This window comes from Falco peregrinus, chromosome 7, assembly GCF_023634155.1.
Source record: "Falco peregrinus isolate bFalPer1 chromosome 7, bFalPer1.pri, whole genome shotgun sequence".
NCBI lineage: Eukaryota > Metazoa > Chordata > Aves > Falconiformes > Falconidae > Falco > Falco peregrinus.
In genome coordinates, this window is record NC_073727.1 from 18,585,782 (window position 1) to 18,612,870 (window position 27,089).

Sequence of the window (27,089 nt, forward strand, 5' to 3'; positions counted from 1 at the left end):
GCTTCTTCAAGGTAGCTGCTGGTTTCATCCGCGTGTTATTCCCAGTGCTTGGAAAGAAGAAATCCAGGCCCCAGTTTACCCAGAGTGATACTTCCCTCCGCTGGTGCCGAGATCTGCTGGCCATGGCCCAAGGGCTGGCACGCTCTGCCAGCCTCCAGCCCTCCAGGCAAAGAGCTCTGAGCTCAGCTGGGGCTCTGCGAACCCACCGGGTGCTGGGTGCTTGGGTGCTGCTGCTCACCAGGGCTCGGGGAGAAGCTGGACTGAATGGGAAAAGCAAGGCCGGGGGGGGGAATAAATCAATATCCTCAGAAATGAAAAAACAACCCTGCTCCTCTCGCTGAGCCCTGGATCAGACCTCCATGTTCCTGATGGGTGAATAACTTACAGCAAGACGATGTATTTATAGCATCTAGCTCATGAGTTTTTAATTAAAATTCCATTTTCTTTTGCTCCAGATGGCACGAACAACCGTTTTGGTGTTTTCATTGGGTTTTTAAGGGATCACGCGGCTCTTGCCAGGCCGGGTCTGTTTTGGGGCTGCAGGGAGGGAGTGTTTTGGGGGAACGGGGGGTCCTCGTGCCCTGCACAGCACAGTGGCTGCCTTGCTGGTTTTGCTGGGGCAGAGGGGAAGGTGGCTCGCTCCCCACTCACCTCTGCAGACAAGTGTCAGGTCCCCAGGGACTGCATCCATCCAGCCGCTGTGGCGGGGAGAGCAGCTCACAGGGCAGGAACAGCTTCACGTCAGAAAAAATCAGATCAGGAAACCAAGCCATTTACCGGAGCTAAATCAAGCTGGCTGGAGAGGCTGATGATGCATTAGGGAGCAGCAATGCCAGCGAGGCCAGGACAGGTGCGTGCTGCTGGAGCACGCTGCTGCCCCAGGGCCCCCCACCACCCCCACCACGATGCCCAGCAGGGATGTAGTCAGTGATCTGCACGGCCACTTTCCAGTTTTATGCTGTCCAGGAAGACACCTCCTTCACCCACCTGTGCCTGCAGCACCCGATGATCCCGGGGAGCCTGGAGCAATTTCCTGGGGTCTGTCAAGCCCCTCTCCAAAACCTGGGGATGATGGGCTGCTTAAGGACACTCCCTGGGAAATAACCTGCCAAAATAATGAGCTGGTGCAGTAAATTTCCCCCTTCACAGAGCTGGTGCTGCTGGGCTGGAGGAAGGGCAACGCCAGGAACACCCAAACCCAGCAGCACAGGGATGTGTTGAGAGGAGAAGACCAAGTTCAGGTCCTTGCTTTAGGTGTCCTTCTTGCAGGAGCCCTTCCCGCAGTCTGCACCACCCATCAGATCCCTGCTTTCTGAGCCCCTTTCAGATGCATGTGGAGAGCTCAGGATCACCGGTATGGTAGAAGCCCCAGCCCCAGCCCAAACCAGGTTAGGAAGCACCAAAAGGACTTTGCATCTTCTTTCTGCTGCGTGACAACTTTCTGCATGAATGATGGAGACGTATCGTGGAAATCTTCCGGCTCAGTGGCCCTATAAAGGTATCCAAGCCCTGTATTTTGTTAGCAAACACACACAGTCATACACCATGGAGCACAGGAGCTGCCACAGCTCCTGGGACCTCCATGTAAACGTGAGCAGCAGGAATGGGCAAAAACACAGCAGAAGCTCTGCAGATGATGGAGTGGAGCTGTACAGCCTGTACCTGCCTTGTGGAATGAAGCAGCACCCGGTGAGGTGCAAGGTGCAGGAGCCTGAATCCCATGGCCCTATCTAGCTTCAGAGCCTAAGGTCCCCTGCAGGATACTCTCAGGTTATGTCAGTGGTCAAAGGACCCAAGGAAGAAAGCAAAGGAAACACAAGGAAGTCAGAGCCAAGGTCAGTGTTAGGCCTGGGCTGGGCAGGAGGGGCAGAGCAGGGCAGACTGCAGGATCTGGCAGTCTTGGCACCCAAAGAGCGGTACCAGCCTGTTGCAAGGGCCTGGCCCTGTCACTTCCACAGGTTCATTTCAGTGCTGCTGATCGGAGGCGGACAAGGGACCATCTTTCTGCCCTGGGGTCACAGAGAACCCTTGGCTATTGCTCTACCTGGAAAAACCCTCCCATTCCATTCCATCCCACCCCATGCTATCCCAATCCATCCCATCCCATGCTATCTCATCCCATCCCATCCCATCCCACCCCAACACATCCCCTGCCAGCTCATCCCATCCGAACACAACCCAGCCCAGCCCAAAACATCCCACCGGATCCCATCCCACCCCACTCCACCCCTCCCCAAAGGCTGTTGCTCTGCCAGCCCTCCCAGCCTCTGGTCTGCAGACGAAGGTGGCTCACAGGAGGTTCTCTGGACGTCCAGCTGCAGGAAAGGCAGGGTGGTACCCAGGCCACACAGTGTGACCTGTCCCAGCAGTGCCAGTCCCTGTGCAGGAGCCCCAGGGATGCCAGTGCCCCCACCTGCCCAGGCTGCCGTGGCAGAGTAAGACAGGGGGACATCTGTATGGACAGCGTGCCCTGGGAGACCCAGGCCAAGCAACCACCACCGTGATGTCCTTTGCACTGGGCAGTCCCCAGAACAAACCTGTTTCCCTGAGTCCCACTTGCAGAGCTCCTGTCCCAGCCCCTTAGTCCATCTCCCAGGATGGGGTGGGAGCTGGTCCCAGAGGCATTGCTCCGCTTTCCTCCTGAGACATGAGGATGGAGAACCTGAGTGCTTTCTCCTCCCAGCCCCCAAAACTGTCTCTCAGAGCAGTGATGTAAAGTGAATTTCCACACAGTCTGCCCAAAGGTGGTGGCGGGGACAGCTGGAGCAGCACAAACCCCTGTTGCGGGCAAGGAGGAGAGTGCTGCCCGCAGGAGCCTCAGCAGCCCCCTCCTTCCCGCAGGACTCGGTGTCTGGCTGTCAGGGCAGAAATGCATTAGGATCCTGCAAAGACAAAATAAAAAGCCTTTTGGGAGTGACTCGGCAGCACAGCCAGAAGAGAGACAGCACAGTTTGCTTTTTAGGAGGTCTTTTTGCTTTTTTTTTTTTATTATTATTTTATTTTATTTTTGGCAGCTGCAATGGCAGCAGAGAGGGAGTAAATGACCTTGCCTGAGCCCGGATGCATTTGTGGCTTTCAAGAAGCAGAAGTGGCCGGAGTTTGAGTGTCTGTGCTGCAGAGGGCATGAGTCACAGCCAGGCAGCGGGGCTGCAGAAGGGAGGGAAGGGGAGAGGGAAATGCTGCAAACCCGGCTGGGTGCTGGGCTGGGGGAGCAGGATACCAGGATGGAAGAGTGGGGCGCTGGGACAGAGGAGCAAGGAGCTAGGATGGAGGAGCAGAGATAGAGGACCAGGGTGCTGGAATGGAGGAGCAGGGTGCTGGAACAGAGGAGCACAGTGCTGGGATGGAGGAGCAGGGTGCTAGGATGGAGGAGCACAGTGCTGGGATGGAGGAGCAGGGTGCTGGGATGGAGGAGCACGGTGCTGGGATGGAGGAGCAAGGTGCTGGGATGGAGGAGCAGAGTTGGAAGAGCAGAACGCAGGGATGGAGCAGCATGGGTGCAGAGGTGGAGTGGCAGGACACTGGGATGGAATAGCAGGGATGAAAAGCAAGGAGCTGGGATGAAGAACCAGGGTGCTTGGATGGAGGAGCGGCTGTTAGGGCAATCCAAGGGCCCACTGCATGAGCCCTCATCAGTTTGGTGCCAGAAATGAAGATACCTGCTCACATCATGCTTTTTCTCACTCCAGGCAGAGGGAGTCAAGCAGAGCTCATCTCTGCTTCCCTTCCTCAGCCCCCTTTTAACACCATCCTTTCGCTCTCAGCAGGAGCTGGAGTGACTGGAAGGGGCAGTGACCTGGGAAAGGGTCCAGAACCTCTCTCCTCTCACAGGAATGCTCTCCTTTCCCATCTTCTCTGGAAGCAGAGAGCTCAGTCCCTTTCCAGAACCAGACCTCACCCTCCCAGGATCTTCAGTCCTGGGTCTGGCAGCAGGAGGGTGCTTCAACTCCCTGCTTGCACTCGGCAGCAGGCTCGAACCCCTTTGCCCACTGGCAGGGCAGTGGGGTGGGATTCGATCTGCCCTGCCTGTGCCTCCTGGATGAGCCCCAGTGCAGCCCTGGGGGACGGAGAGCCACGGCAGACAAACTGTGCATCTTCTGCAAGAGGTGTCTGGCTGGGGTCCCCAGTCTGGGGCTGAATCAGGCATCTGAGCTGCTTTTCCATGTCTGGAGAGGTCCCAGAGCAGGAGAGAAGCTGTGGCAGCTGAGTGATGACCAGGGATGCTCCTGGGGCTCAGCTCAGGGGCTCAGCAGGGAGCATTTTGGGGAGTAAGGAGATGCCGGTTGCTCCCCAGAAGGAGAAGTTGCCTCTGCCTTTTCCCCAGCCCACCCAGGGCTGTGGTGGTGGGTGATGCAGCAGCTCCCAGCAACAGCTTGTGTTGCACCCTGTTTGCTTACACCTCGCAGCTCCAGCTGGCAAAGAGCAGAGCTTGTGCTGGGAAAGCAGCAGCACCCTGCCAGCCACAGCACCCTGTGAGCCACAGCATCCCACGAGCTACAGCACCCCTTGAGCTACAGCACCCTGTGAGCCACAGCCCCCCATGAGCCTCAGCACCCCTTGAGCTACAGCACCCTGCCAGCCACAGCACCCCATGAGCTACTGCACTCCGTGAGCCATAGCATCCTGTGTGCTGCAGCACCCCATGAGCCACAGCACTGGTAAGCAGGAACTTGCAAAGCTCCTGTAAATTATCACTCCAGCTCTAATTTCCAGATGCAAAGAGAAGTCAGAGGGTGATGTGGCTCCCTCTGGACACCTGGGTACCCCTATCACCTGCCTGGAGGCCACAGCGAGGGGAAGCGGATAGCCAGCCTTCCCCCCTCCCCAGGCTGCTCTGTGCACTGGGGTGTCTCTCTTCCTGCAGAAATTCTCCCAAACCTGCAAGAAAACTTTCCCCAAAGTATTTGTGCTTTTTCTGGATGGGGAACCACCCTGCCTTTGGCACAACCTGTTGCTGAAGCACACGTACATTTGAAAGAGCCACAGGTCTAGGAAGCGTGCTGCTGGGGGCAGAGAAATCACATCTCTGCCTCCTGAGTGATTATTGTTTCAGCTTTTTGCACACTTCACCTCCTGGAAAAATCTTTGGGGTTTCCTCCTTTTGCTTTCACTGGGTGCAAAACTAGATGCAACCTGCCTTCTGGACGAGCTCGGTGTGCCTCTGCCCCATGGGGCAAGTGTGCCCTGGCTGCTGAGCCCCACCAGGCTGGCTCCCCGCTCCCTCCTCTCCTTTCTCCCTCTCCCCACTCTGCCCTTTCTCGCCTACACAGCTTGAAAACCAAACAGAAAAGTTCCACTGGGAGGAGAAGAACACAATTGGGAGCCCAGGAGGGCAATTGTCACCTCCTGGCACAGGGGGAATGTCCCCTGGGAAACTGCCACTGAAAGTTAATTTAGCGTGACCATGGAGCATCCTCCCTCTCTATGCCCTGCATCAGAGCAGCAGGGGCGGTGACATTAAATAATTCCCGTCACCGTGAGCCCTTTCAGCACCACCTCACTGGGGCAGGATTATTCCCTCTGCTACTCCTGCATTTGGACAGGAGGGCAGAGCCAGGGGCAGGATGCTGCAGTAGGACACCAACCCCCCCCGGGGACTGCAGGTACCCGGGTGTCCTGCTGCAGTGACACATGTCACTGCTTGCTGGCAGTTGATTGAGGTGCCAGCACATGTGCAAAGAACAATTGTTCCTCGTTTCGGGTGTCAGTAGCTGACGAAACATGTCCTAGAGCCACAGGGCAGGCCAAGACCATTCCCTTTTCCAGATGGCCAGATCTGTTCCTGCTTCCACCCAGGACAGTCTCATCTGTGGCCTTTCTCCCCACGATCTCCCATGTTTGGCCCAGCAGGTGCCTGGGATGGAGCAGGGAATGGCAGCCCTGGGATACCAGGCAGACCCCTGGCAGCAGGGACAGCCCCAGTCCCACCAATTTGGGCAGCTCAACCTCTGTCCCTTGCGCAAAGCGTGTCAGGATCTGGCCTTTCCCCATGCCCAGATGCTTTTCCAGGCAGGTCCCTGTGCGGGGGATAGGGTGGGGTGCGAGGAACACGGGCGGCCGTGGGATCGTGGGATCACTCTCCGTATCCCTTGGTGCGAGGAGAGGCCACAACGCTGATGCCAAAGCGCATCACTTCAGCAGCGTTCCTCGAGATGGGCTGGCCCTGAGAGCTCCTGTGCCCCGGCCCACCCTAGTGCCCACCCTGAGTGGGGTCTGCGGGGCTGTGGGCCATGCGCTCTGCAGCGCGGCATGCTGGGTGAGGCATGCAGCTGTGCAGCTCTGTGTGTCTGTGTGCTGCACGGCAGCAGTGGGATGCAAGTGCACACGCATGAGCACCCGTGCAGGCAGAGGCATGCCAGAGCAGCTGCAGGGCTGTTGTGCGACGTGTGAGTGTGTATGAAGGGGCGTGTGCATGATGTGCATGTGTGTTGCTGTATGTGAGCATGTGTGTATGTGTACGTACATGTGCATATGTGTATGAGTGTGTGTGCAAGTGTAGGCAAGGGAGTGCAGATGCATATGGGTGTGTACGGATGTGTGCATACATGTATGAGTGTGTGCAAGCGTGGGTGAGGGGGTTGCACAGTGGTGTGTATGTGTGCATGAGCATGAGTGCGTGTATGTGTGCACCTCCATGTGCATATGTGTATGAGCATGTGTGTGTGCACACATTTGTGCACAAGTGTGCCTGAGATGGTCCACATGGGTGTGTATGTGTGTGCATGACTGTGAATGTGCGTAACTGCATATGAGTGAGCACACAAGTGTGGCCGAGGGAGTGCACAGGGGTGCATATGTGTGTGCATGAGTGTGAGCATGTGTGTACTGTGCCCACATGTGGACCCTGGCACAGAATGTGCCAGTCCTGGTGTGTGCAGGTGTAGGTGCCAGCCTGGCTGTGGGTGTGGGCCCTAGTGCAGGTGTGGGTGCCAGTGTGTGCGGGCGCAGGTGCTGGTGTGGGTGCGGGTGTGGGTGCTGGTAGATGTGGGTGCAGGTGCCCATCCCTGTGCAGGTGTTGGTGGGTGTGTGTAAGTGGGTGTGGGTTCTGGTGCAGGTCCCAGAGCAGGAACCAATGCAGGTGGGGGTCCCAGTGTGGGCGTGTGTCCTGGTACAGGTCCCGGTGTGAGTACAGGTGCAGGGCAGGTGCAAATGACAGTGAGGGTGCGGGTGCGGGTCCCAGTGTGGGCGCAAGTCCTGGTGTCTGTCCTGGTGTGGGTCCTGGTGCATGTCCTGATGCATGTCCCCATGTGTGTCCCCATGCATGTCCTGGTGCAGGTGTGTGTCCCAGTGCAGGTATGGGTGCAAGTCCCAGTGCAGGTGTGTGTTCCAGTGTGGGTGCCAGTGCCAGTGTGTGTCCTGGTGCGGGTCCTGGTGTGGGTGCAGGTCCCGGTGCAGGTGGGGGTGCTGGTGCATGTCCCTGTGTGGGTGCAGGTCTCAGTGCATGCCCTGGTGTGTGTGCCTGTGTGGGTGCAGATCCCAGTGTGGGTGCCAGTGGGTGCGGGTGCAGGTGTATGTGTAGATCCCAGTGCGGATGCTGATGGGTGCGGATGCTGTTGAGGGTGTGGGTCCTGGGGCGGGTGCCGGTGAGTGCAGGTGTGGATGCCAGTGAGGGTCTCTGTGTAGGTGCGGGTCCTGATGCAGATCCCTGTGCAGGTGTGGATCCCAGTGTGAGCTGGTGGGTGCAGGTGCGGGTGCCAGTGAGGGTGATGGTGTGGGCACTGGTGTGGGTGCAGGTCCCAGTGTGGGTGGGGGTCCCAGTGCACATGCTGGTGGGTGCGGATGCAGGTGTGGGTGAGGGTTCCGGTGCAGATCCCTGTGTGTGTGCAGATCCCGGGGCGGGTGCAGGTGGGCGCGGGTGCGGGTGCAGGTGTGGGTGCGGGACGTGGTGTATGTCCCTATGTGTGTGCGGATGCCGGTGTCGATGCCGGTGGGTGCAGGTGAGGATGCAGGTGTGGGTGCGGATCCCTGTGCGGGTCCCGGTGCAGGTGCGGGTCCCGGTTCAGATGTGGGTGCGGATCCCGGTGCTGGTCCCGGGGTGAGTGCGGGTCCCGGGGCAGGTGCAGTTGCGGGGCCGGTGCGGATGCCGGTGCAGATGTGGATGCCAGTGCGGGTGAGGATGCCGGTGCGGATGCGGATGCAGGTGTGGGTGTGGATTCCGGGGCTGGTCCCGGTGTGGGTGCGGGTCCCGGGGCGGGTGCTGATCCCTGTACGTCCCGGTGCGGATGCAGATGCAGGTGTGGGGCGGGTCCCGAAGCAGATGCCGGTGGGTGAGGATGCAGGTGTGGGGGCGGGTCCCGGGGCGGGTCCCGGTGTGGGTTCGGATCCTGGTGTGGGTGCAGGTGCGGGTCCCGGTGCGGTTGCGGATGCAGGTGTGGGGGGCGGGTCCCGGGGCGGGTCCCGGTGTGGGTGCGAGTCCCCGTGTGGGTGCGGGTCCCGGGGCGGGTGCAGGTGCGGGCGGGCGGCGCGGGGCGGTGGTGCTGAAGGACAGCTCCGCCCCCGCCCGCCCCCGCCCCCGCCCCCGCCGCCCTCCCCGCTCCTCCGCCGCGCCGCGCCGAGCCGAGCCGCGCCGGGCCCGCCGCCGCCGCCGCCGCCGCCGCCATGCCCCAGACGGCCCCGCCGCCGCCTCCCGCCGCCGCCGCCGCACCATGAAGCGGCAGAACGTGCGGACGCTGGCGCTCATCATGTGCACCTTCACCTACCTGCTGGTGGGCGCCGCCGTCTTCGACGCGCTGGAGTCGGAGGAGGAGACGGCGGAGCGGCTGCGGCTGGAGGTGAAGAGCCAGGAGCTGAAGAGCAAGTACAACCTCAGCGCCGAGAGCTACCGAGAACTCGAGTGGGTCGTCCTCAAGCTCAAGCCGCACAAGGCCGGCGTCCAGTGGAAATTCGCCGGTTCTTTCTACTTCGCCATCACCGTCATCACTACCATAGGTACCGCTTGCCCCCGCCCCGGTGCTTCTCCGTTTCCCCCTCCCGCCCCGAGACCTTCCCCTCGCCTTCCGGCCGAGGGGTACCGGCTCCGGTCAACCCACCCACCCACCCGCACCGTGCAGACCTCCCTCGACCATCCCCGTGGTACCGGGGCGACCCGCCTGCCCGACCCCTCCGCCACCGGGAAACCCCCACCGACGCCCCCGCTCCCCGCCCATCCCCGTGGTAGCGGGGAGACCCGCCTGCCCGACCCCTCCGCCACCGGGAAACCGCCCGCCGGCTCCCCGCCCATCCCCGCGGTGTTGGGGCGCCCTGCCCGCCAAGCCCCCGCTGCCCCGGGGGAGTCCCGCCGCCCCGCTCCCCAGCACGCCCGGCCCCGCAGCGGCTGCCTTACCCGCCCCTGCCCCCGGGAAAGCCTCGCCCGACCTCCGCCCGTCCCCCCGGAGAGGGACGAGTCTCCCAAACGGGAATCTCTCCACCACCGGGAAACCCCAGCCGGGATTCTCCCGAAATCGCCCATCCCTGTGGCGTCAGGGCTACCCGACCCGCCCGTGGCTCCTCGGCCCTGGGAACCCCGCGCCAAGACCTCCGCCCACCCCCACGGTATCGGGGCTACTCGCCGGTCTCACTCCCCAGCCCCAGAGCCCTTGACCGCGGACCCTTTCTGTCACGCCCATACCGGAGGCATCGGGGATCACTCCTGCACTGGGGAACGGCAACCTGCCCATCCCCGTGGCCTCTGGTCTACTCTTGAGGCAACCCCCTGCACCCATCCCTGCAGCCTCTGGGCTCCCCACCATGTCCTGAAGCCTTGAGGACCCCCACACATACCCAGGGCTCCTCACCCCCACTTCCACCCTTGTTTGGGGGTGTCTGTGGTATGGTCTGAGCTGGGACTCTCTTTCCAGCCCCACAGGGAGGTTCCCGGGGGGGGGTGTGCAGAGTTCAGCAGGGCAGTGGGAGCAGCGAGTGCTTGGGGGGGTCACAGTGGAATTGCGGGACAGGCGATTTCCTCGGTTGACCCTTTCCCTGGAGGAGGAGGAGGAGGAGGAGGAGGAGGAGGAGGAAGGTCCCCTGGGGACAGGGTTCCCTTGCAGCCCATCTCCAGCCCTTCCCGGGTGAGATCCTGACAGGACCCCCAGCCTCGGAGGGGACAACATGGGGACTTGCACAGATGCTCTGGCCCTACCAAGAGGGGTGGGCACTGCATCATGGTGCTCAGGGTGGTCTCACTGCCCCGACCCAACCCAACCCAGGGGTGCCAGAAACTGGAGTCCCTGGGGAAGCACTGCTCAGAGGTCCCCCACTTCGGGAGAGCGGGGGTGGTGGTGCAGGGTTTCCCCGGGTTCCAGACCACTGCTCTGTATGTTCACCCGGTCACATCATCAACCTGTCTGTCCTTCGGGTCACCTCGGAGCACCCAGGGTGACCCACCATCCCCTGGTCCCCAAAGTGCCCCATGCTTAGCACACCACCAGGGCCTGGAGGGCCGTGGGACAAGTGGTGGCTCACCCGGGCTGGCACATGGCTGGCCTGGCCCTGACCAGCATCCGCACAGGTGCCACGGCCCCAGGGAGATGCAGGCAAGAGCAGGAGGGAGGGGAGAGCTGGTGGGACCTCATCTTTGAAGCATGGGTTTGGGGTGGCTGTTGGTTCCCAACACTGCGACACGGGTGTTAGGGTGGCTGTTGGTTCCCAACACTGCAACATGGGTGTTGGGGTGGCTGTTGGTTCGCAATACTGAGACATGGGTGTTGGGGTGGCTCTTGGTTCTTGGGGCTGAGCCACGGGGTTGGAGTGGCTGCAGACTGAGCGCAGGCAAGGTCTGGCCTCTCCCAGCTGGCGGGAGCAGCTGGGAACGGCTTTGAAAGTGAAGACAAGCAGCTTATGTTTGACGTGAGAGGGAGGAGGAGCGGGCAAGGGGGTGCGCAGGGGGCTGGGGAGAGGAGCGAGCAGGAGCGAGCAGCGTCTCGCCAGCCCACACAAAGGATGCTGCAGTGACGAAGGAGGGAGACAAAGCCAGCCCGGTGTGAACAGTCCCGAGGGGCCATGGCTCAGCACTGAGCTGTGGGCAAGCACTGGGGCCCCTGCCCTGCCTTGCCCAGGACCCCCAGCTCCCCTGCCCTGCCTGCAGCTGCCTGGAGTCCCAGAGGGATAGAGAAGGGATGGTTAAGGATGGCTGAGCCCTAACGCAAGCGTTACACCTCAGGAAAGCATCCCTCCAGCTGCGGCTGGGAATTAAAACCTCATTTGGGGCTTGATGTGGGAGCTTAAGAGCCCCTCTGGGGTTGGGGTGATGACACCCAGGCCCGAAAAACATGTGTCCAGCCGCAGCAGAGCAGGAGGGAAATGCAGAGGGAATGTCCCCAGCTGGGCTTTGCTGCTCTGCAGGCGTCAAGCCCTTCTCTCCTGGCAGCTTCAGCCCCTCCGTGATGTCCAAGGGTGCGTAGAGAGACAGGGCGCGGACATAAATATGTCAGGCAATACTGTTTTTATCAAAATCTCATGATTTTGAAGGCAGGCGTTTTAGCTGGCCTGTTGCAATGGAGCACGGGTGCTGCTGAATGGGGCCAGCATGTACCAGCAAAGAGAGCAGTATCATCAAAAACCACTGCTGTCAGGGAAGAGGGGAAAGAAAATTCCATTATTGCCATGAAATGGGATTTTCCAGTGGGGAAAAAAAGGCATTCTTCCAGGAAATTACTAACCAACCCCTCTGTGCTGGGGAGGCAATCAGGATGCCAGGGCTCCTGTGCCATTTGAGATCCCTGTGCTGTGGCCAGCTTTAAAACGGGAAGGAGGAAAAGCCAGGAGGGCAATGGGTCCTACCCCAGAAGTTTTTCTTATATTTCAGTGTTTTGTGGGTTTTTTTCTCTTTGCCTTTATCTGGGAAAAGAGCCAAGAGACGAGCCGCCCTCCCAGTGCTGCTCTGAAGGTCTCCCACAGCCCCCCCTCCCTCTGCAAGCCCTGCACCCTGCTAGCGGGGTGCAGCCTGCCCCCAAGGAGCTGCCCCAGTGCCCGGGAACCCTCAAAGCACCACGGAGGGGGACAGGGGACCAGGATCTTTAGGTTTGCTATCACCCACTGCCCCTCTCCCTGCAAAGCCAAGGGCAAGGGGAGCTGCACGGCGGGCAGGGACAGAGCGCGCCTGCCCTTGCAGCTGGGCAGAACCAGCCCCAGGGTCCCCTTGTGGGATGTCAGCGTCAGCTGGAGACGTCCCCTGTCACCTCGGTCCCTGTCCCCGCACCAAGGGCCCCCATGCTGCAGAGCCAGCTGTAGTGGCTCTCGCTGGATCGCTCCCAAAACCCACATTCCGCTCCCCCACCTCGCTGTGTGCAGAAAGACAAGTGGCCATGTGGGCCCGGGCAGGTGGCGAATGCCACCACAGTGTCACCATCTGTTACAGCCCTTCTCCCTCCCCACTTGTTTACCAAGGGAGCAGCTACCCAGCCAGGGTCAGGAGACCCCAGGGTGAGACCAGGTCCCCACTGACCCTCTTCTGCATGTGGTCTCTGCATCAGACACCCCATCACCCCCATCCCTGGACTGCCACCTCTGGTGGCAATGTCCCTGTCCCCAATCCATCACACCTGGAGCATCTCTCCCCTGTGAGCTTGGCCCTGGAATAGAAAAAGGAGGAAGGACACTCTGGCACACGCACCCCTGGCCACCTCTGGTGCCAGTGGGACCAGCACAACCCTGCCAGTACCAGTGCTGGCACTGGTGGGAGGGGAAGAACCCCTGATTCTGTGGTCTTGAGCAACACAGCATAGGGAAACAGCTCAGGAAGGCAGGTGAGGTGCTGCTGCTGGGATAAGGAGGAGGCTGCAGCACTTTTGGGGCTGCAGTGGGGCTGGTCGGGGAGGGGGGGAGGCCAGGGGTGGAGCACCCTCTCCCTTTGGCCCCTCTGGACATTTCTGTTCCCATCCTGCCCTAGCTATGCCTGCTAAAAAAAAAAAAAAACAGCAGTGGAAAGGAGTGTTGGCACCTACGAACATGCCTTTGATAGATTTCAGAATTAATGTGCCAGGGAGAAAAACTGTATCACTCTGTTCCAGGGCTGGAATTCCTCTCCCCTCGGCCCAGACCCCCTCAGGAGGTGATGCCCAGTGCATGATCCTGCTCCTATTACAGGCAGCAGGGACAGACAGGCAGCATCTCACCCCTTTCAACCCCTGGGGATGCGCAGGGTTCTTCCCCAGGAGAGTGGCCCTGTCCAGCCTGGCAGCTCCTCAGTCACTCTGGGGGCTCATTCGTGTACCCCAGCAGTGCTGCTGAGCTGCAGGAGCTGGCAGAAAGCAGCACTGGCTGTTTTTGCCTGTGGTATGCTGGGATTGCTGGTTGGGGTGTTCACTCTGAAACCTAATGAGGGCATATGCACCTCTGTCACTGATTCTGATAGCAGGGAATGAGCACAAAGAGGTTGAATGGGGAGATGGTGTGTATGCACCGAGACCAGAGATGTCCTTGAGCCTTTCCCAGCAGCGATGTTTGTTTTAGGGATGGCAGTCACAGCCCACTGCCCCCACAGCCTTCCCAGCCAGGGCTCAGCACCTTCACCGAGGAGGCAGAGCCTCTTCCCAGCGAGGCTCCTGCAAACCTGTGGCATGGCAGAGGGAGGAGCTACCATGAGTGTCCTCTCTCACGGGATTCAGCCCAGGGACCCTGCTGCCAGGAGCACTGCCCCTCCACAAGCATCCCCCCTCCGCCCACCCAGGCTATAAATTCCCTGCTCCTCTCCATCCCAGAGTAATAACAGCAATTAATACCTGCTCCCTCCCTGCCCCCCACCTGGCCTTTCCCAGCTGATGCCTCATTAAACTCACCAGCAAAGCCTGACTCAGAGCAAGGCACAAACACCACGTGCCAGGGCAGAAATGCTCTGAGGCGAAGGGGGTTCATCACCCAGGACTGGGCAAAAAAAAAACCCTCAATTTTTTTTAATTTTTGGATTTTTTTCCCCAATGATCAAGCTCTGTGGCTGGTTGCTTGGACTCAATGATGCAAGATCTAGTGCCAAGAGGCCAGACCCAAAGTGGAGCTGCGGGAGAGCCCCGCTCTGCCGGTGTGTGATTTATGAGCCAGCTTAAATATTTATCAGGCGGCTCTCAGGCTGAAGTGACTGCAGCGCAGGATTTATAGCAGGCACCGACACCTTGGATAAATCACAGCCGGGAGGGTTAATTGAAGGAGCAAGAGATGAGCATGCTGCAGTGGGGTGGGGGTCTCACTTGCCTGCCTGCGGAGAGGGGTGAAGGAGAGCAGCTGTGGGGCAGAAGGGCTCCACTGGTGCTGCAAGTGGTGCTGGGCATTGGTGCACAGTGCATGGCACTGCAAATGGTGCTAAGCAGTGATGCATGGTGCTGAGTGGTGGTGCACAGTGGTGGTGCAGAATACTGGCCACTGGTGCGCAGTGGTGGTGAATGGTGCTGGGCACTGGTGCACCGTGCATGGCACTGCACATAGGCTCGGCGCTAGCAGACAGTCCTGGGTTTTGGTGCTTAGCATCGTGCATGGCGCCGCACGTGGTGCTGGTGCACAGTGCTGGCTGCTGGTGCACGGTGCTAAGTGCTGATGCATGGCGTGGTGCACAGTGCATGGCACGGCACATGGTGCTGAGCACTGGTGGATGGTGCTGGTGCACAGTGCTGGGCAGTGTTGCACAGTGCTGAGTGCTGGTGCAAGGTGCTGTTGCACAGTTCTGGGCACTGATGCATGGTGCTGGGTGCTGGTACACACCCCTCCATACTTTGCCACTACCCAAACTAATCAGCACCGGGAGGAAGGAGCCACATCCTGTTTTTCACAGGGGGGACCCCGGATGAAGGGACATGGGGAGGGCCGGGGCTGAGTGATGGGGGAGCCTTCTGTTCAGCCCTGCCAAGGCCTGAGCCAAAAAATGATGGAGCATAACTCCATTTTCTGTAAATGAGGAGCAGCTTATGGCACCCACCTGCTCCTCGGGGGAACACGAGCAGGATTTGGCCAGGGAAAAGGCGGCGGGGAAGGAAGCATCCCTGGCGTAAGCAGCTTTGCAGCAAGACCCATCGAGGGCTCAGGAGCTTTAGCTCATCAGGGATAAGGTGGCAGGGTGACCAGATCAGGCCGTAACTCCCCGAGGAGATGCCTGAGCTGCTGCTGCACCCCCATCCCACTCGAGCTCCAGCTGTGTTTGCAGATGGTGTGGGGAGAGCCAGTGTGGAGCGGTCCTTTGGGGTCTGAGTCTTGAAGGGGGCTGGGGCCTTTGTCACCCCTCGGGGGGGCTCGGGGCCTCCTGCAACCATGGGGTGCTGCGCAGGGTTGGGGGTGTCACAGTTCTGGGCACTGGTGCATGATGCTGGTGCTGGGTGCCAGTGCACAGTGCTGGACTCTGGTGCACAGGGTTGGGCACCGTTGCATGTTGCTGCTGTGCTCTGCTGGGTGCTGGTGCACGCTGCTGGGTGCAGATGCCCAGTGCACGGTGCTGGTGCACGCTGCTGGGCACTGTTGCATGGTGCTGGTGCTGGGTGCCTGTGCCAGGCTGCCTCTGCCCAGCGGTGGGAGCCAAGGCAGGCAGGGCAGCCCCCATCCCTGCCCATCCCGGGGCAGGCAGAGCCACCAGAAATCTGTCCTAAGGCCTTAAATGACTTTTTATCCCCCTCAGAGGCCCCTTTTTCCCATGCCTGTGTAGAAAGCAGCTTTGCTCGCCATCTCATCCATCCTCGGGGCTGCAGGGATGTCCCCAGCCGCAGGCCTGTGCTGTCCCATGGGGTTCTGGAGTGCCCCCCAAAAAAGAACCAGCTTCCTGCATCAGGGTGTCCACCAGCATCCAGCTGTGCCCATCACCGAGGTATCCCGCCTGGCTCACCAGCACAGAGTCCCCCGCTCCTGCTGCAGGGCCCCTCAGGGCAGTGGGGGGCCCTGGCTGCACCCCCCTTTTGCAGAAGGAGGGGAGGGACAGAGCAGGGGGGGCGGAGGGGGCTGGGAAGGAGCCTGGCGGAGCCCCAGGTCCGAGGGAAAAATTGCCAGTTTCGGTGCAAACAGGGCACTTGGCCGGCACTGGGATTTTCCATGACACCACCCTGACCCCCCCCGCTACCGCAGGGCCTGGCCCCCGCCTGCAAGCAGCAGTGCCTGCAGGGTACAGGGACCGCATGCACCCCCAAACCATCCTGCTCTGCCCTCTCCCAGGGCAGGATAGAGGGGCTGTGGGGCTGCCCCCCACCACCCCACTGCGGCAGGAGCAGGGATGGGGTTGGCTCTGAGCCCTTTGGGGGATGACACCCCCCCAGGCGTATAGGATAAATTTGAGGAAAAGGGGTCACAGTGATGCGGGAACCAGTGGGGTGGCAGGGGTGCAGATGCTGCTGCAGAGAAGGGGATGGGGTACTGGGGGGGTGACCCCAGCACTGTGTTGGGGGAGCAACGGGAGCCCAGGGTCTTGGCCCCACCTCCATCCCCCCTGACCCCGCTGGGGATATGGTGTCCTGGGGGGTTCCGACCCCAGGATCCCTCCCACTCCACAGAGACACGAGGCCCAAGCCAGGCCCAGTGCTCCCTCCCCAGTGTGACCCCCCTCTGGGGTGACACTCAGGCACCCCCCCGGGCAGCCCCTGGCACTGCAAGGCTGGGCTGGGGAAGGGAGACTGAGTGATGTGGGGAGGTGGGAGTAGGGAGATGGGAGGGGGATGGAGGGGAGGGTGGGCAGGGAGAGAGATGGGTGGGGTGGGTGGAAGGATGGATTTATGGAAGGAAGGAAGGAAGGAAGGATAGATGGGTGGGTAGAAGGATGGATGGGCAGAAGAAAGAATGGAAGGATAGATGGATGAATGGGTCGATGGACAGAAGGATGGGTGGATGGATGAATAGGTGGATGGACAGAAGGATGGGTGGATGGATAGAAGGATGCATGGACGGATGAATGGGTGGATGGATAGAAGGATGGGTGGATGGATGAATGGGTGGATAGATGGATGGGTGGATAGATGGATGGATAAATGGGTGCATGGATGGATGGATGAGTAGATGGAAAGAAGGATGCATGGGCAGGTGGATGACAGGTGAGAGGACGGTGAGCTGGCTGTCCCTTCACCTACCTTGGTGAAGGTGTAGCGAGGACAGTCCCTGCTCTGGTCCAGGACTGGCTGGGACAAGGGCAGCCCAGTGCTGTGGGTGCCAGGGCTCGCTCCAGCTCTGCATCCCCCAAGTTCAGCCCAGTCCTGGGAAGCCACTGCCCCAGGTCCCGTCCCTCTGCTCCAGCTGCCTCTTGCCCTGCCCTGCCCAAGAGGTGTCCCTGGACAGGATGAGCCCCTTCCCACTGTCCTTAACCCCTGGCACAGTGGGGACGAGGTGTTGCAGGGTTCACGTGTCCCCAGGCAGCACAGACAGCACCATGTCCCTTTGTGCCAGGGCCGTGTTTGCTCGGGGCAGGATGGCAGTGCTGCTGCTGCTGCCACATGCTGCCTTTCCCAGCCGCTCACTGCCTGCTTGTTTGCTCACCCCAGGAGGACTGGCTATCTCCCAGGCAGCGCCGAGGGGCACCCCATGTGCTGGCTGCATCGCCTGGGTCCCTGTCCCCAGCCTGGGGGGCAGCCACGGTCCCCAGGCTCAGCCCCAGCACTGGTAAACTGGCAGGGTTGGGCACAGCCCAGGTTGCTCTTGGCTGCGGGCACTGGAGAGGGTGTGGGCACTGCCTGGGCACATTTTGTACCTTGGCTGAGCTCATGTCACCTAGGGGACACATCAGGAAATGGGTTCCCGTAAAATGCTGAGTGGGATGCTGGTCCCTACTGGGAGCAATGGGTCAGGGGGATGCAGGGCTGGCTACAGGGCTGACACTAAAAGGAGGAGGAGAAGGATGCTGCCCAGGGCACACTGCACCCCAAGGGATGCCCACCCACTGGCTCCATCTCTGGGTGGCCCCAAGGGTCTCTCCATGAGGGCCAGGAGAAGAGGGTGCCTGGGGCAGGCACTCGAGCGTCTGAGTGCATTGGGTGTTGGTTGCTTTTGGGTGCTAAAGGGATTTGGGACTGTGGCGTTGCTGCATGTTTGTTGTTGTGCCAGCCAGCTGTAAGCATGGAGTCTGCTTGCAGAGGGTGGTCTCCATGGAGGGGATGACATCTCCAGAGGATGAGGCTTTTCCTCCACAGAGGCATCCCTGGGGCACTCCTGACTGGATCCTCCAGTGTCTACAGATACGGATGGGTCATTCCCTTCTCCCCAAAACGCACCAGAACGTACTGACCTTGGTGGCTGCTGCTGAACTTGCTGGGAAGCAGGGTGGGAAGGGAGGCAGTGCTCCGTGGGCTGTGGGGTCTCACGGTTGTGTGAAACCAGGCTTGGAAGGACCAGAGATGGGTTTGTCCCAGGCTTGGAAGGACAAGGGTTATCTTTGTCCCAGGCTGAGACAGAAACTGGGGATGCTCCCAAGCACTGGAGATCCCCAGAGTGGTCAATGCTTTGGTAGGTGTGTGTGTATGTCCCCATCAGCTGGGATGCCTGAAGCTTCCCCTCTGTCCCTCATCACTCCTGTAGCCTCACAGCCCAGCAATGGACAGTGAGAGCTGCGGCAGGTCAGAGACCACAGTGAAGAGCTCTGTGATGCCTTTGTGGGGGCCAGGCTGTTGCAATGACAAGAGGCAGCAACTGCACTGGGTGAGGGAGGGGGACACCAGCCATGCATCCACCCAGCATTCACCCATGGTAGGAACCCACCCTGGATTCAGCACAAACCCCAGGAGCGTCCCCCACCACCGAAAAGGAGGAGGAGAAGCGTGATGGCTGGGGCAGCAGCATGCAGGGCTCCTGCCCGGGCATGGAGGTGTCCTGGTGTGGGCTGTGGCTTGTGGGCACCAGCACTCGCTCACTGCGAGCACCTGCTTTCCTGCAGCGATTTTGTAAAGCAGGGAGCTGGTTTCCTGAATGCTTCATACCCCTAATAGCCCATCCCAGCTCCCAGCCTCTGCTGTCAGCTGGGATGCCTCATGTCCTGCCCTGCCTCCTTCCATCCCCCTGCCCTGCCGCCATGCACCCCTTCCCTGGGGGGCTCAGCCCTCCCCCTTCAGCACCCAGTGCTACCTCTCCCTGACTTCCCAACCCTTTTCACTCTCCAGCCTTGTAACACCTCCACTCTGCAAAGTTCCGCCCCTCCTCCCGTCCCCAGCAGCTGCCCTGCTAATCCCCACCATCCATCCCTCCCGACAGCCCGGGATTTGCTCCAGGCCAGGGGCCAGCCGAGACCTGCACCTGCTCCCCGCAGCCGCAGCCAGATCTACCCCTGCTCCTCCACAGCCCTAAAAAGGCGACAAGCCGGCCGCGTTCCTCAGGGACATGTCATATTTTTTCCCCGGGGACACACGCTGTGCTCCCTGCCTGCTTGCAGCACCCTGAATGGGAGCTCAGAGCACCCGTGCTCTCCCTTGCAGCATCCCTCCTGGGACACCCCTCTGAGGAGCACCCATCTGGTGGGGAGGTTTTGGGGGGGCTGTGGGAGGGAGGCAGGAGACAGAGAGGAGCAGGGATGCTGAACTCCTTCTGCAAGGAGGGCAGGAGCATGGCAGGGAGCCTTGCTGCCTGTGCCTGGGAGCTTTGCCAGGCCAGGACATGCCACAAAGTCAGGCATGCCAGTGCAGCGGGGCAAGCAGAGCCGCTGTTGAATCTGGCAGCTGCCGGGACTTTGACGCATCCCCGGGAGCCGAGCCCTCTTCTCCAATGCATTTCCTTGCTGTGGTGGATGAAACTGCAGGTACAAGAGAGGTTCGGGGATTCAACCTCTTTGCCACCTTCCTGGGGTCTCTCTCTCCCCGCTGGCAGGTTTACATATCACGGTCACCTTCCCCCAGTCCTCAGACGTGCTGGAGATCAGGCAGCGCCTGCTAAAGCGGGGAAAGGGGGGCCTGGCAGATTGACGGACGCTTGGACGCACTGCGAGAGCTCATAAACTCCTTTCCCTGGGGAACCAGGGCTAAATATAGCTGCGGGAGGCTGCAGTGGTGCGGGGCAGGCAGGAGGATGCTCAGCGAGGCTGTTGGCAGGGACAGGGCCCCTGGGCACTGCTTAAGGCTTGTGCCCTAAAACCCCATCCTGGATCAGCTGATGCATGAGGAACAGGAGATGTGGGCTGTTGGGAGGGGGACAGAGGTGTCTGGCAGGAGCTGAAGGGCAGGGGCAGGCAGGCAGGGTAAGGCCTTGGTGCCTGCCCTGAGGGCAGCAGGATGTGACCCCGGGTTGAAATGCACCACCTGGCTCTACTATGGGACCCGGTGGCCAGCCAGGTGGCCTGGCATTGCCTTGGTGTCCTTTCTACCACTGGGGAGGGGACAGCAAGCAGCAGCCCCCTTTTCCATCAGTGAGGGAAGGGGCAGGCTGGTACCCAGCCCTGATGAGAGCAGTGATGCTGTGCGGTGATGCTGTGCGGTGATGGTCTCCAGCTCCCACAACCACAGCCAAAGCTGGCAGCGCTGGCAGCTGGGACAGGTCACCCCAGCTCCTCAGAGGTAGCTTGGGCAGGGATTTGATGATCCTCATGTTCACATCACTCTGGCCTGGCTTAATCCTTGGCCTTCCGAGGCTCCAGCAAGGGTCACGGTCAGGGATGCTGCCCGCCTCCACCCAGCCGGGATTAAGCCGAGCTGGGGCAGGATGGGCTCCCCTCCGTCGTTCCTACGGGCTCGGGGGCTGCTGCGGCATCGCATGGCCATGGGTGCTTGGTTTGGTCCAGTTGCTAGGGCAGGCATGGGGGGAGCAGGTGCTGCAGCGGGTGTGCTTGTGCTGGCACCCCCAGCCCTGTCCCAAACACGCTCAGGGTCCAGTGGATGTGTTTCAGCCCCCAGCCCCCCCCCTGCTCCTGCCTGCCTGCTGTCCTGCCCACTGCCCTGCCTGCTGCCCTGCCTGCTGCCCATCCTGCTGCCCTATCTGATGCACCTGCCTGCTGCCCTGCCTGCTGCACCTGCCCGCTGCCTTGCCTGCTGCTCCTGCCCACTGCCCTGCCTGCTGCCCTGCCTGCTGCCCTGCCTGCTGCTGGGGCCCTGTCCCTCTGGCTCTGGGCTTCAGCACTGAAGCCCTCGGCAGCCCTCACCCAGTGCTCGTCCATGGAGTGCGGGGCTGGAGAGGGGGAGAGGGAAGGGAAAAAAGAAAGGGAAGGGGAGAGGGAGAGGGAAAGGGAAGGGGAAAGGGAAAAGGAAAGGAGTAAAAGGAAAAAGAGAAGGAAAGGAAAAGGAAGAAAAGGAAGGGAAAGGGAGAGGGGAAGGGATAAGGAAAGGAAAAGGAAAAGTAAAAGGAGAAACAAAGGGACAGGAAAAGGAAAAAAAGAAAAAAGAGAGGGACAGGAAAAGGGAAGGGGAAGGGGAGCAGGTGGTGCCTGGCAGCAAGGGCACTTCCCACTGCGCATCGCCTGCTCGGCACCCACAGATCCCCCAGTCTCAGCTGCCTCTGCCCAGCTGCAGGTGCCCAGGAGCCATTAGGTACAAATAACCTGTCAGTGCAGAGGCAGAGAAGGTCCTGTCTGCACGTGGTTTGTGCAGGCTGGAGATTAATTGAAACCCAGCTGGGGCCCCCAGGCCTGGGCACAGATGCTCCCCCTGCTCCAGCAGCAGCCCCCAGGTGGGCCACGGGGACACAGGGATGTGGGGCTGGGGTGACAGAGGAGAACAAGCCACCCTTGCCTCTTGAATCCTTAAAAATCCCTATTTTCCCCATCTCCTGTGCCTCCCCACCCAGCTGCTCTGAGGTGGGTCATCCTGGGATGGGTATTTCAGGGAAGAGCGATCTCCAGTTCCCAAAACCCCAAGGCTGGGGAACGTCCCCCTACCCAGCTAGGGTCCATCCAAGCATTCCCAAGCTGCCTCCACCCCAACCCAGAGATGCAGCACCTCATCTGTCACCCTCCGCCAGTCCCCCAGCTCCTCTCCACACAAGTTAAGGGCTTTCCCCCTTCTCCAGCTCCCTCCTCTTCATTTTCATTTGGAGACCCTGTTGTCCACCCAGCCTTCAGAGCCATCTGTAGTCACTCTGTGTGCCTGGGGGTGAGGACAGCACCGGTCAGGGGTGGGGTCCACCACTGGTGACTCAGGGAAGCGGTTTGAGGTTAACCACCCAGCTGGGGCAGCGGTTTGAGGTGCTGCACCCACCTCGGACCACCAAGCTGATCCTGCACTGTGGCTTTGCTCCCCAGGTTATGGCCATGCAGCCCCCAGCACGGACGGGGGGAAGGTCTTCTGCATGGTCTATGCCCTTCTGGGGATCCCCCTCACCCTCGTCATGTTCCAGAGCTTGGGCGAAAGGATCAACACCTTTGTCAGGTACCTCCTCCACCGCATCAAGAAGTGCCTTGGCATGAGGCGGGCGGAGGTCTCCATGGCCAACATGGTCACCATTGGGTTCTTCTCCTGCATCAGCACCCTCTGCATCGGGGCAGCCGCCTTCTCCTACTACGAACACTGGAGCTTCTTCCACGCCTACTACTACTGCTTCATCACCCTCACCACCATTGGCTTTGGGGACTATGTGGCCCTGCAGAAGGATGAAGCCCTCCAGAACAAGCCACAGTATGTGGCCTTCAGCTTCGTCTACATCCTGACGGGGCTGACGGTCATTGGGGCTTTCCTCAACCTGGTGGTGCTGCGTTTCATGACCATGAATGCCGAGGACGAGAAGCGGGATGCCGAGCACCGGGCGCTGCTCACCCGCAATGGGAAAGCCAGCAGCATCCACACCGCGGACACCACCTCGGCCGCGCCGGCAGCGGTGGGGGGCAGCGGCAGTGGCGGGGGTGGCTTTCGGAACGTCTACGCCGAGGTTCTCCACTTCCAATCCATGTGCTCGTGCCTGTGGTACAAGAGCCGGGAGAAGCTGCAGTACTCCATCCCTATGATCATCCCCAGGGACCTCTCCAACTCAGATACCTGCGTGGAGCAGAGCCATTCCTCACCTGGCCGCTGTCCAGAGACCCCCTCCAACAGATGCTTCTGCAATGCCCGCCGGTCAGCTATCAGCTCCGTCTCCACCGGTCTCCACAGTCTGGCAGCTTTCCAGGGGCTCATGAAGCGTCGCAGCTCCGTGTAGCCCCTCTCCATCCCCACCTATGCTCCCTGGACCCCCCTTTCCCTTGGCCCCGTGGCCAAGGACCTTTCTTGGTCATGGCAGGAGGAAACTACACCGGGGTCTGACTGCGGGGGGGAGGCAGTGGGCTGGGACCCCCTCGGGGAGACGATGGGCTGTGCTCCTCTGACAGGACTCAAAGGGGATGCAGGAGCAGTGGGAAGGCTGCCCCGGTCCTCTCTGAAGTGGGAAGAAGGGAGCTGCTGGTTTTATTTTATTTTAATTTAAATTAATTTTATTTTATTTTATTTTGCAAAACCACTCCTCAAAAATGTGAAACTTGAAGAGCTGGAGGGTGTTTTTACCTGATGAGGTGAGGGGTACGCTTGCATCTCCCACTGTGATACCTCTGTGCAAGCGGTTGGGGACCCCCACAGCCCCCGGGCAGCCCCATGGCAGCCTGAGCGTGCAAGGCTGCATGCAACGGCACGGCCGTGAGCCGGACACATGAGTGTGTGTGCACTGGAGGCCTTGTGAGATGCAGGGAGAGGAGGACATGGGGCTCCCGGCCCTGATGGTGGGCAGCAGCAGGGTCCTGTCCCCTCCATCCTCTGCCCCCTCCAACCATGGGGACACGCCAGGGAAGGCAGGTCCTCGGGAGGCAAGGGATGCCACGGCAAAGGCAAGCATGCATCAGCGGGCAAATCAGGCTAAGAGGGGCTTAGACGGAGCTTTTTGATCACTACACACATCAGCTTGCTTGCCCCTGTGGCCGAGAAAACAAGCCGTGAGTCACGTAGGCTGCTGAAAACGCCTGCCACAACTCAGTGGGCAGCCCTCAGAGAGCTTTATGGGGTTATTTTAACCCTTTTTAGATGGGCAAATCTGGGCGTCCCCAGGATTTTCCTAGTGGTGAGGCAGCAGGATGCTCAGAGCCATCCCTGGGAGGCAGGACAGGCAGCCGCAGCACAGTCCCCTGGGACCACCTCTCCATCCTCCCCGCAGCAGCTCTGGGGCTGGAGCCGTTACCCTTGGGGAGCATTTTTGGGGGGACAACCTGGGGCATCGGAAGACTTTTTCACCCTTCTTCTCCTTCACAGCCCTGGGCTGCGCCAGTCCCCTTTCAACCCGCCTCACCCTGACACCTTGAGCCCAGAGCAGGGGATGCTCCTGGGGCTTCCCCCACCTGAGACCCAGGACATCCCGGGGGTCACCTCTGGCACAGCCACCTCATCATGGTGTGACAGGAGCAAAACCATCTTTCCTTGTCCCCCTCCATGCATGGGGCAGCCCCCAGCCCCACAGAGAGCACCCCCATCACCCCCCCCCCCCAGGACCGTGCTCCCCCTGCCAGTACCCAAAGCACAGGCTGTCCCCCTGCCAGCAGGGACACCGGGGGACACCATGACATGCACTGGCCCCTCTTTGAGCTCTGGGGGTTCCAGGGGGACTCTGAGAACAGCCAAGGCCCCCAGCCCACCTGTTTCTTTTCTCACCTTTTAACAGAAGAAAAACAATATGTTTCTAATACTTGATGACCTGTACATAATGTTAGATACCAGAAAGGATATTTATTATAAATGATGCTATCGTCGTATCTATAGAAATCTATAAATATCTATCAGACAGGAGTCTTGGGGGAAACTTGCTGATGACTCCAGGGAATTTCTTTTCGCTCTCTGCATCTTTCTCATCCTAGGGCACCCATGGGGAGCTGCACTCCCCCTGGCAAGGTTTCTCTGGTTCTCATGCCAAAGTATATTTGTACCGCTGAGTTACTTTCCTTAGAGAGAGAAATAAAGGATGGTTCAAACCTCAGCACCGCCTCGACTCCTTCCCTCAGGTGCTGGATGGGGAGGAGGGGCTGGCAGCTGAGGGTCCTGGTCCCCTGGGACCTCCCCGTGCCGTGGATCTGTGCCCCACCACCTTTGCTCTGCAGGACCGGGAAGTGTGAGAATTTCCTCAGGATGAGCCTCTGCCTCTCTCCTGACTTTAGCTAGGGACAAGGGAGAGGAAAGGAAGGAAAGAAAAGCTCAGCTTTAATCTCTGCCAGGGCTGCAGCATCCTTTGGTGGACTCAGTAGGAGAAGGGTCTTGGGTGGGCAGCTAGGTAGCACAGAGCCCTTTGGGGCTCCCCAACCTCTTCCATCCCACCATCACCCACTGATGGAAGGCTAGAGGGGACCCTGCAGCAGCTTTTCACATGAGAGCCCCCCAAACCCAACATAGCTGTATCCCTCCTGCTCTGCCCATAGCAGCATCTCAGCAGCCCTCACCCAGGCTGGAGATCTCCCTCTGCTCCATGCAACAGCAAGAAGCATTCAACCGTTGTGATCTGCTGTGTGACCCTGGGGGGACAGGGCTGAGCCCCCCTGTCTTGGGCGGCATGGGGAAACTGAGGCACAAACAGGAGATGCACTCTGCAGAGAGCCGGGGGGTACCTTGAATGGTGGTGGGCATCTGGCTTCAAACTTCCAAGGGGATTTGGGCATCACTGATGGCCAGGATGCACTAGGATGGACAGGGACATGCCATCTTGGTGGCTGGGGCCATCAGCAGAGCTTTGGGCTGCTCTCCTGCCTTTAAGTGGATAAAACCTGCTCCCTCCAAACCCAGGCAAGAGCCGCCAGCTAATCTAATAATGCTAAGCCTGCAAAGCGCAGATCTGTCTTGGCAGCAGCCGACAGAGAGAGAGTGGCTCATCTGAGCAGCAGCTTTCACTGTGCCCAAAGGTGCACCCATGGGATGCAGGGGCATGGGGGGACTGGGTGCTTCCCCAGCATTCCATTCTTCTGTTATCCCTCTCTGCTGCCCCTGGGTGCATCTGGAGGGGGTAAAGGCTTCCCTTCATCCTCCTCTGTCTCCAGTGTTTCCCATCAGGAAGACAGGATGCTGAGCCAGCTGGAGCTTTGATCTGATCCAGTACAACGATTCCCAGGGTGTAACTGGTCCCCCCAGGCTCCCAGCCCTCTGCATGCAGATGCCAATACGCTCAGCACTGCCCATCCTCCTGGCACTGGGGGCAGCTGGGGACAAAGTCACTGATCAGTTGGCATGGACTTGTTGAGCTGGTGACAGAGGGCTGAGAGTGCTGGAGATGCCAGAGGGACCTGGAGAGGATGGAGAAACTGTCAGAGGAACCTCATGAAGTTCAATGAGGAGACATGCAAAGTCCTGGCCCCTGAGGAGGAACAACACCATGTAGCAATGGCCACTCAACTGGAAAGAACCTCAGCAAAGAGGACCTGGTGGACACCACGTTGACCGTGAGCCAACAGAATGCCCTTGCTGCAAGGAAGGCTGAGGGTATTGAGCTTCAGTAGGCAAAGCATTGCCAGTAGATTGAGGGAGGGGAGCCTTCTCCTCTGCTCAGTGCTAGTGAGACCACATCTGGAGTGCTGGGTCCAGTTCTGGGCTCCCCAGTCCCCAAGAGATGTGGATATACTGCAAAGAGTCCGGCAAAGGGCTGTGAAGATGGTGGACTGGAGCATCTCTCTTAGGAGAAAAGGCTGAGGGAACTGGCGAGCAGAGAAGGCACAGGGGAGTCTCACCATGGCTGTAAATACCTGGTGGGGAAGAGGACAGAGCTGGGATCTTCCCAGTGGTGCCAAGTGACAGGACAAAAGGCTCAGCCACCTCCAGCAGGTCCCCCAGCCCCACCATCCACTTTGGAGAAGTAGAGCATCCCCAGGAGAGCCATAGGGATCCACAGGGGCTAGTCCTCTCCAGCCAGACCAGGGCTGTGCAGGCAGGACCCTGTTGTGGGCAGGGGATGGGACGGGAGCTGGGACACCCCCATGGCAGGGGGCTGAGAGGTGTCCCCTGTGGAGGAGCCTCTGGGCAGATCCCAAGGGGTTTAGGAGTGCCTGAGCCATCTGCCCCCACTGCTTCATCCCCAGTGATTTTTTTCCCCCTCTCAAAGCATTTAAATTTTCCTTGTCAGCTGTAGCCCAAATATTTACAGTCCACTGGAGTGACTTAAAATTCCTCTCTGGTATTAAACAGCGTAGCCGCTCACTCACAGCCATGGGGAAAGTTCGGGTCCGGGCAGCCGGGACTCATCCTGCAGCTTCCTCCAAGCCCTGAGGAAGAGGAGGAGAAAAGGTGGGGAGTGAAGGCAGTTATCTCAGCTGAAAAAGGGTTAGG

The 27,089-nt window shown here is 60.0% G+C and overlaps 1 protein-coding gene across 1 annotated transcript; it reads left to right on the forward strand.

The window, feature by feature from the left end:
• The first annotated feature begins 8,551 nt into the window (after positions 1 to 8,551).
• Positions 8,552 to 27,089, forward strand: KCNK3 (potassium two pore domain channel subfamily K member 3). Its single transcript, XM_055810438.1, has 2 exons — positions 8,552 to 8,928; positions 22,079 to 27,089. The coding sequence occupies exons 1-2, from the start codon at positions 8,646 to 8,648 to the stop codon at positions 22,966 to 22,968; spliced, it is 1,173 nt and encodes a 390-aa protein (XP_055666413.1). The 5' UTR covers positions 8,552 to 8,645; the 3' UTR covers positions 22,969 to 27,089.

Bases quoted from the DNA above. Each gene is read 5' to 3' on its own strand.
- KCNK3 (XM_055810438.1), top strand. From the start codon at position 8,646: ATGAAGCGGCAGAACGTGCGGACGCTGGCGCTCATCATGTGCACCTTC. The intron at 8,929-22,078 runs GTACCGCTTGCC...TTTGCTCCCCAG, and splicing joins CACCGTCATCACTACCATAG to GTTATGGCCATGCAGCCCCC.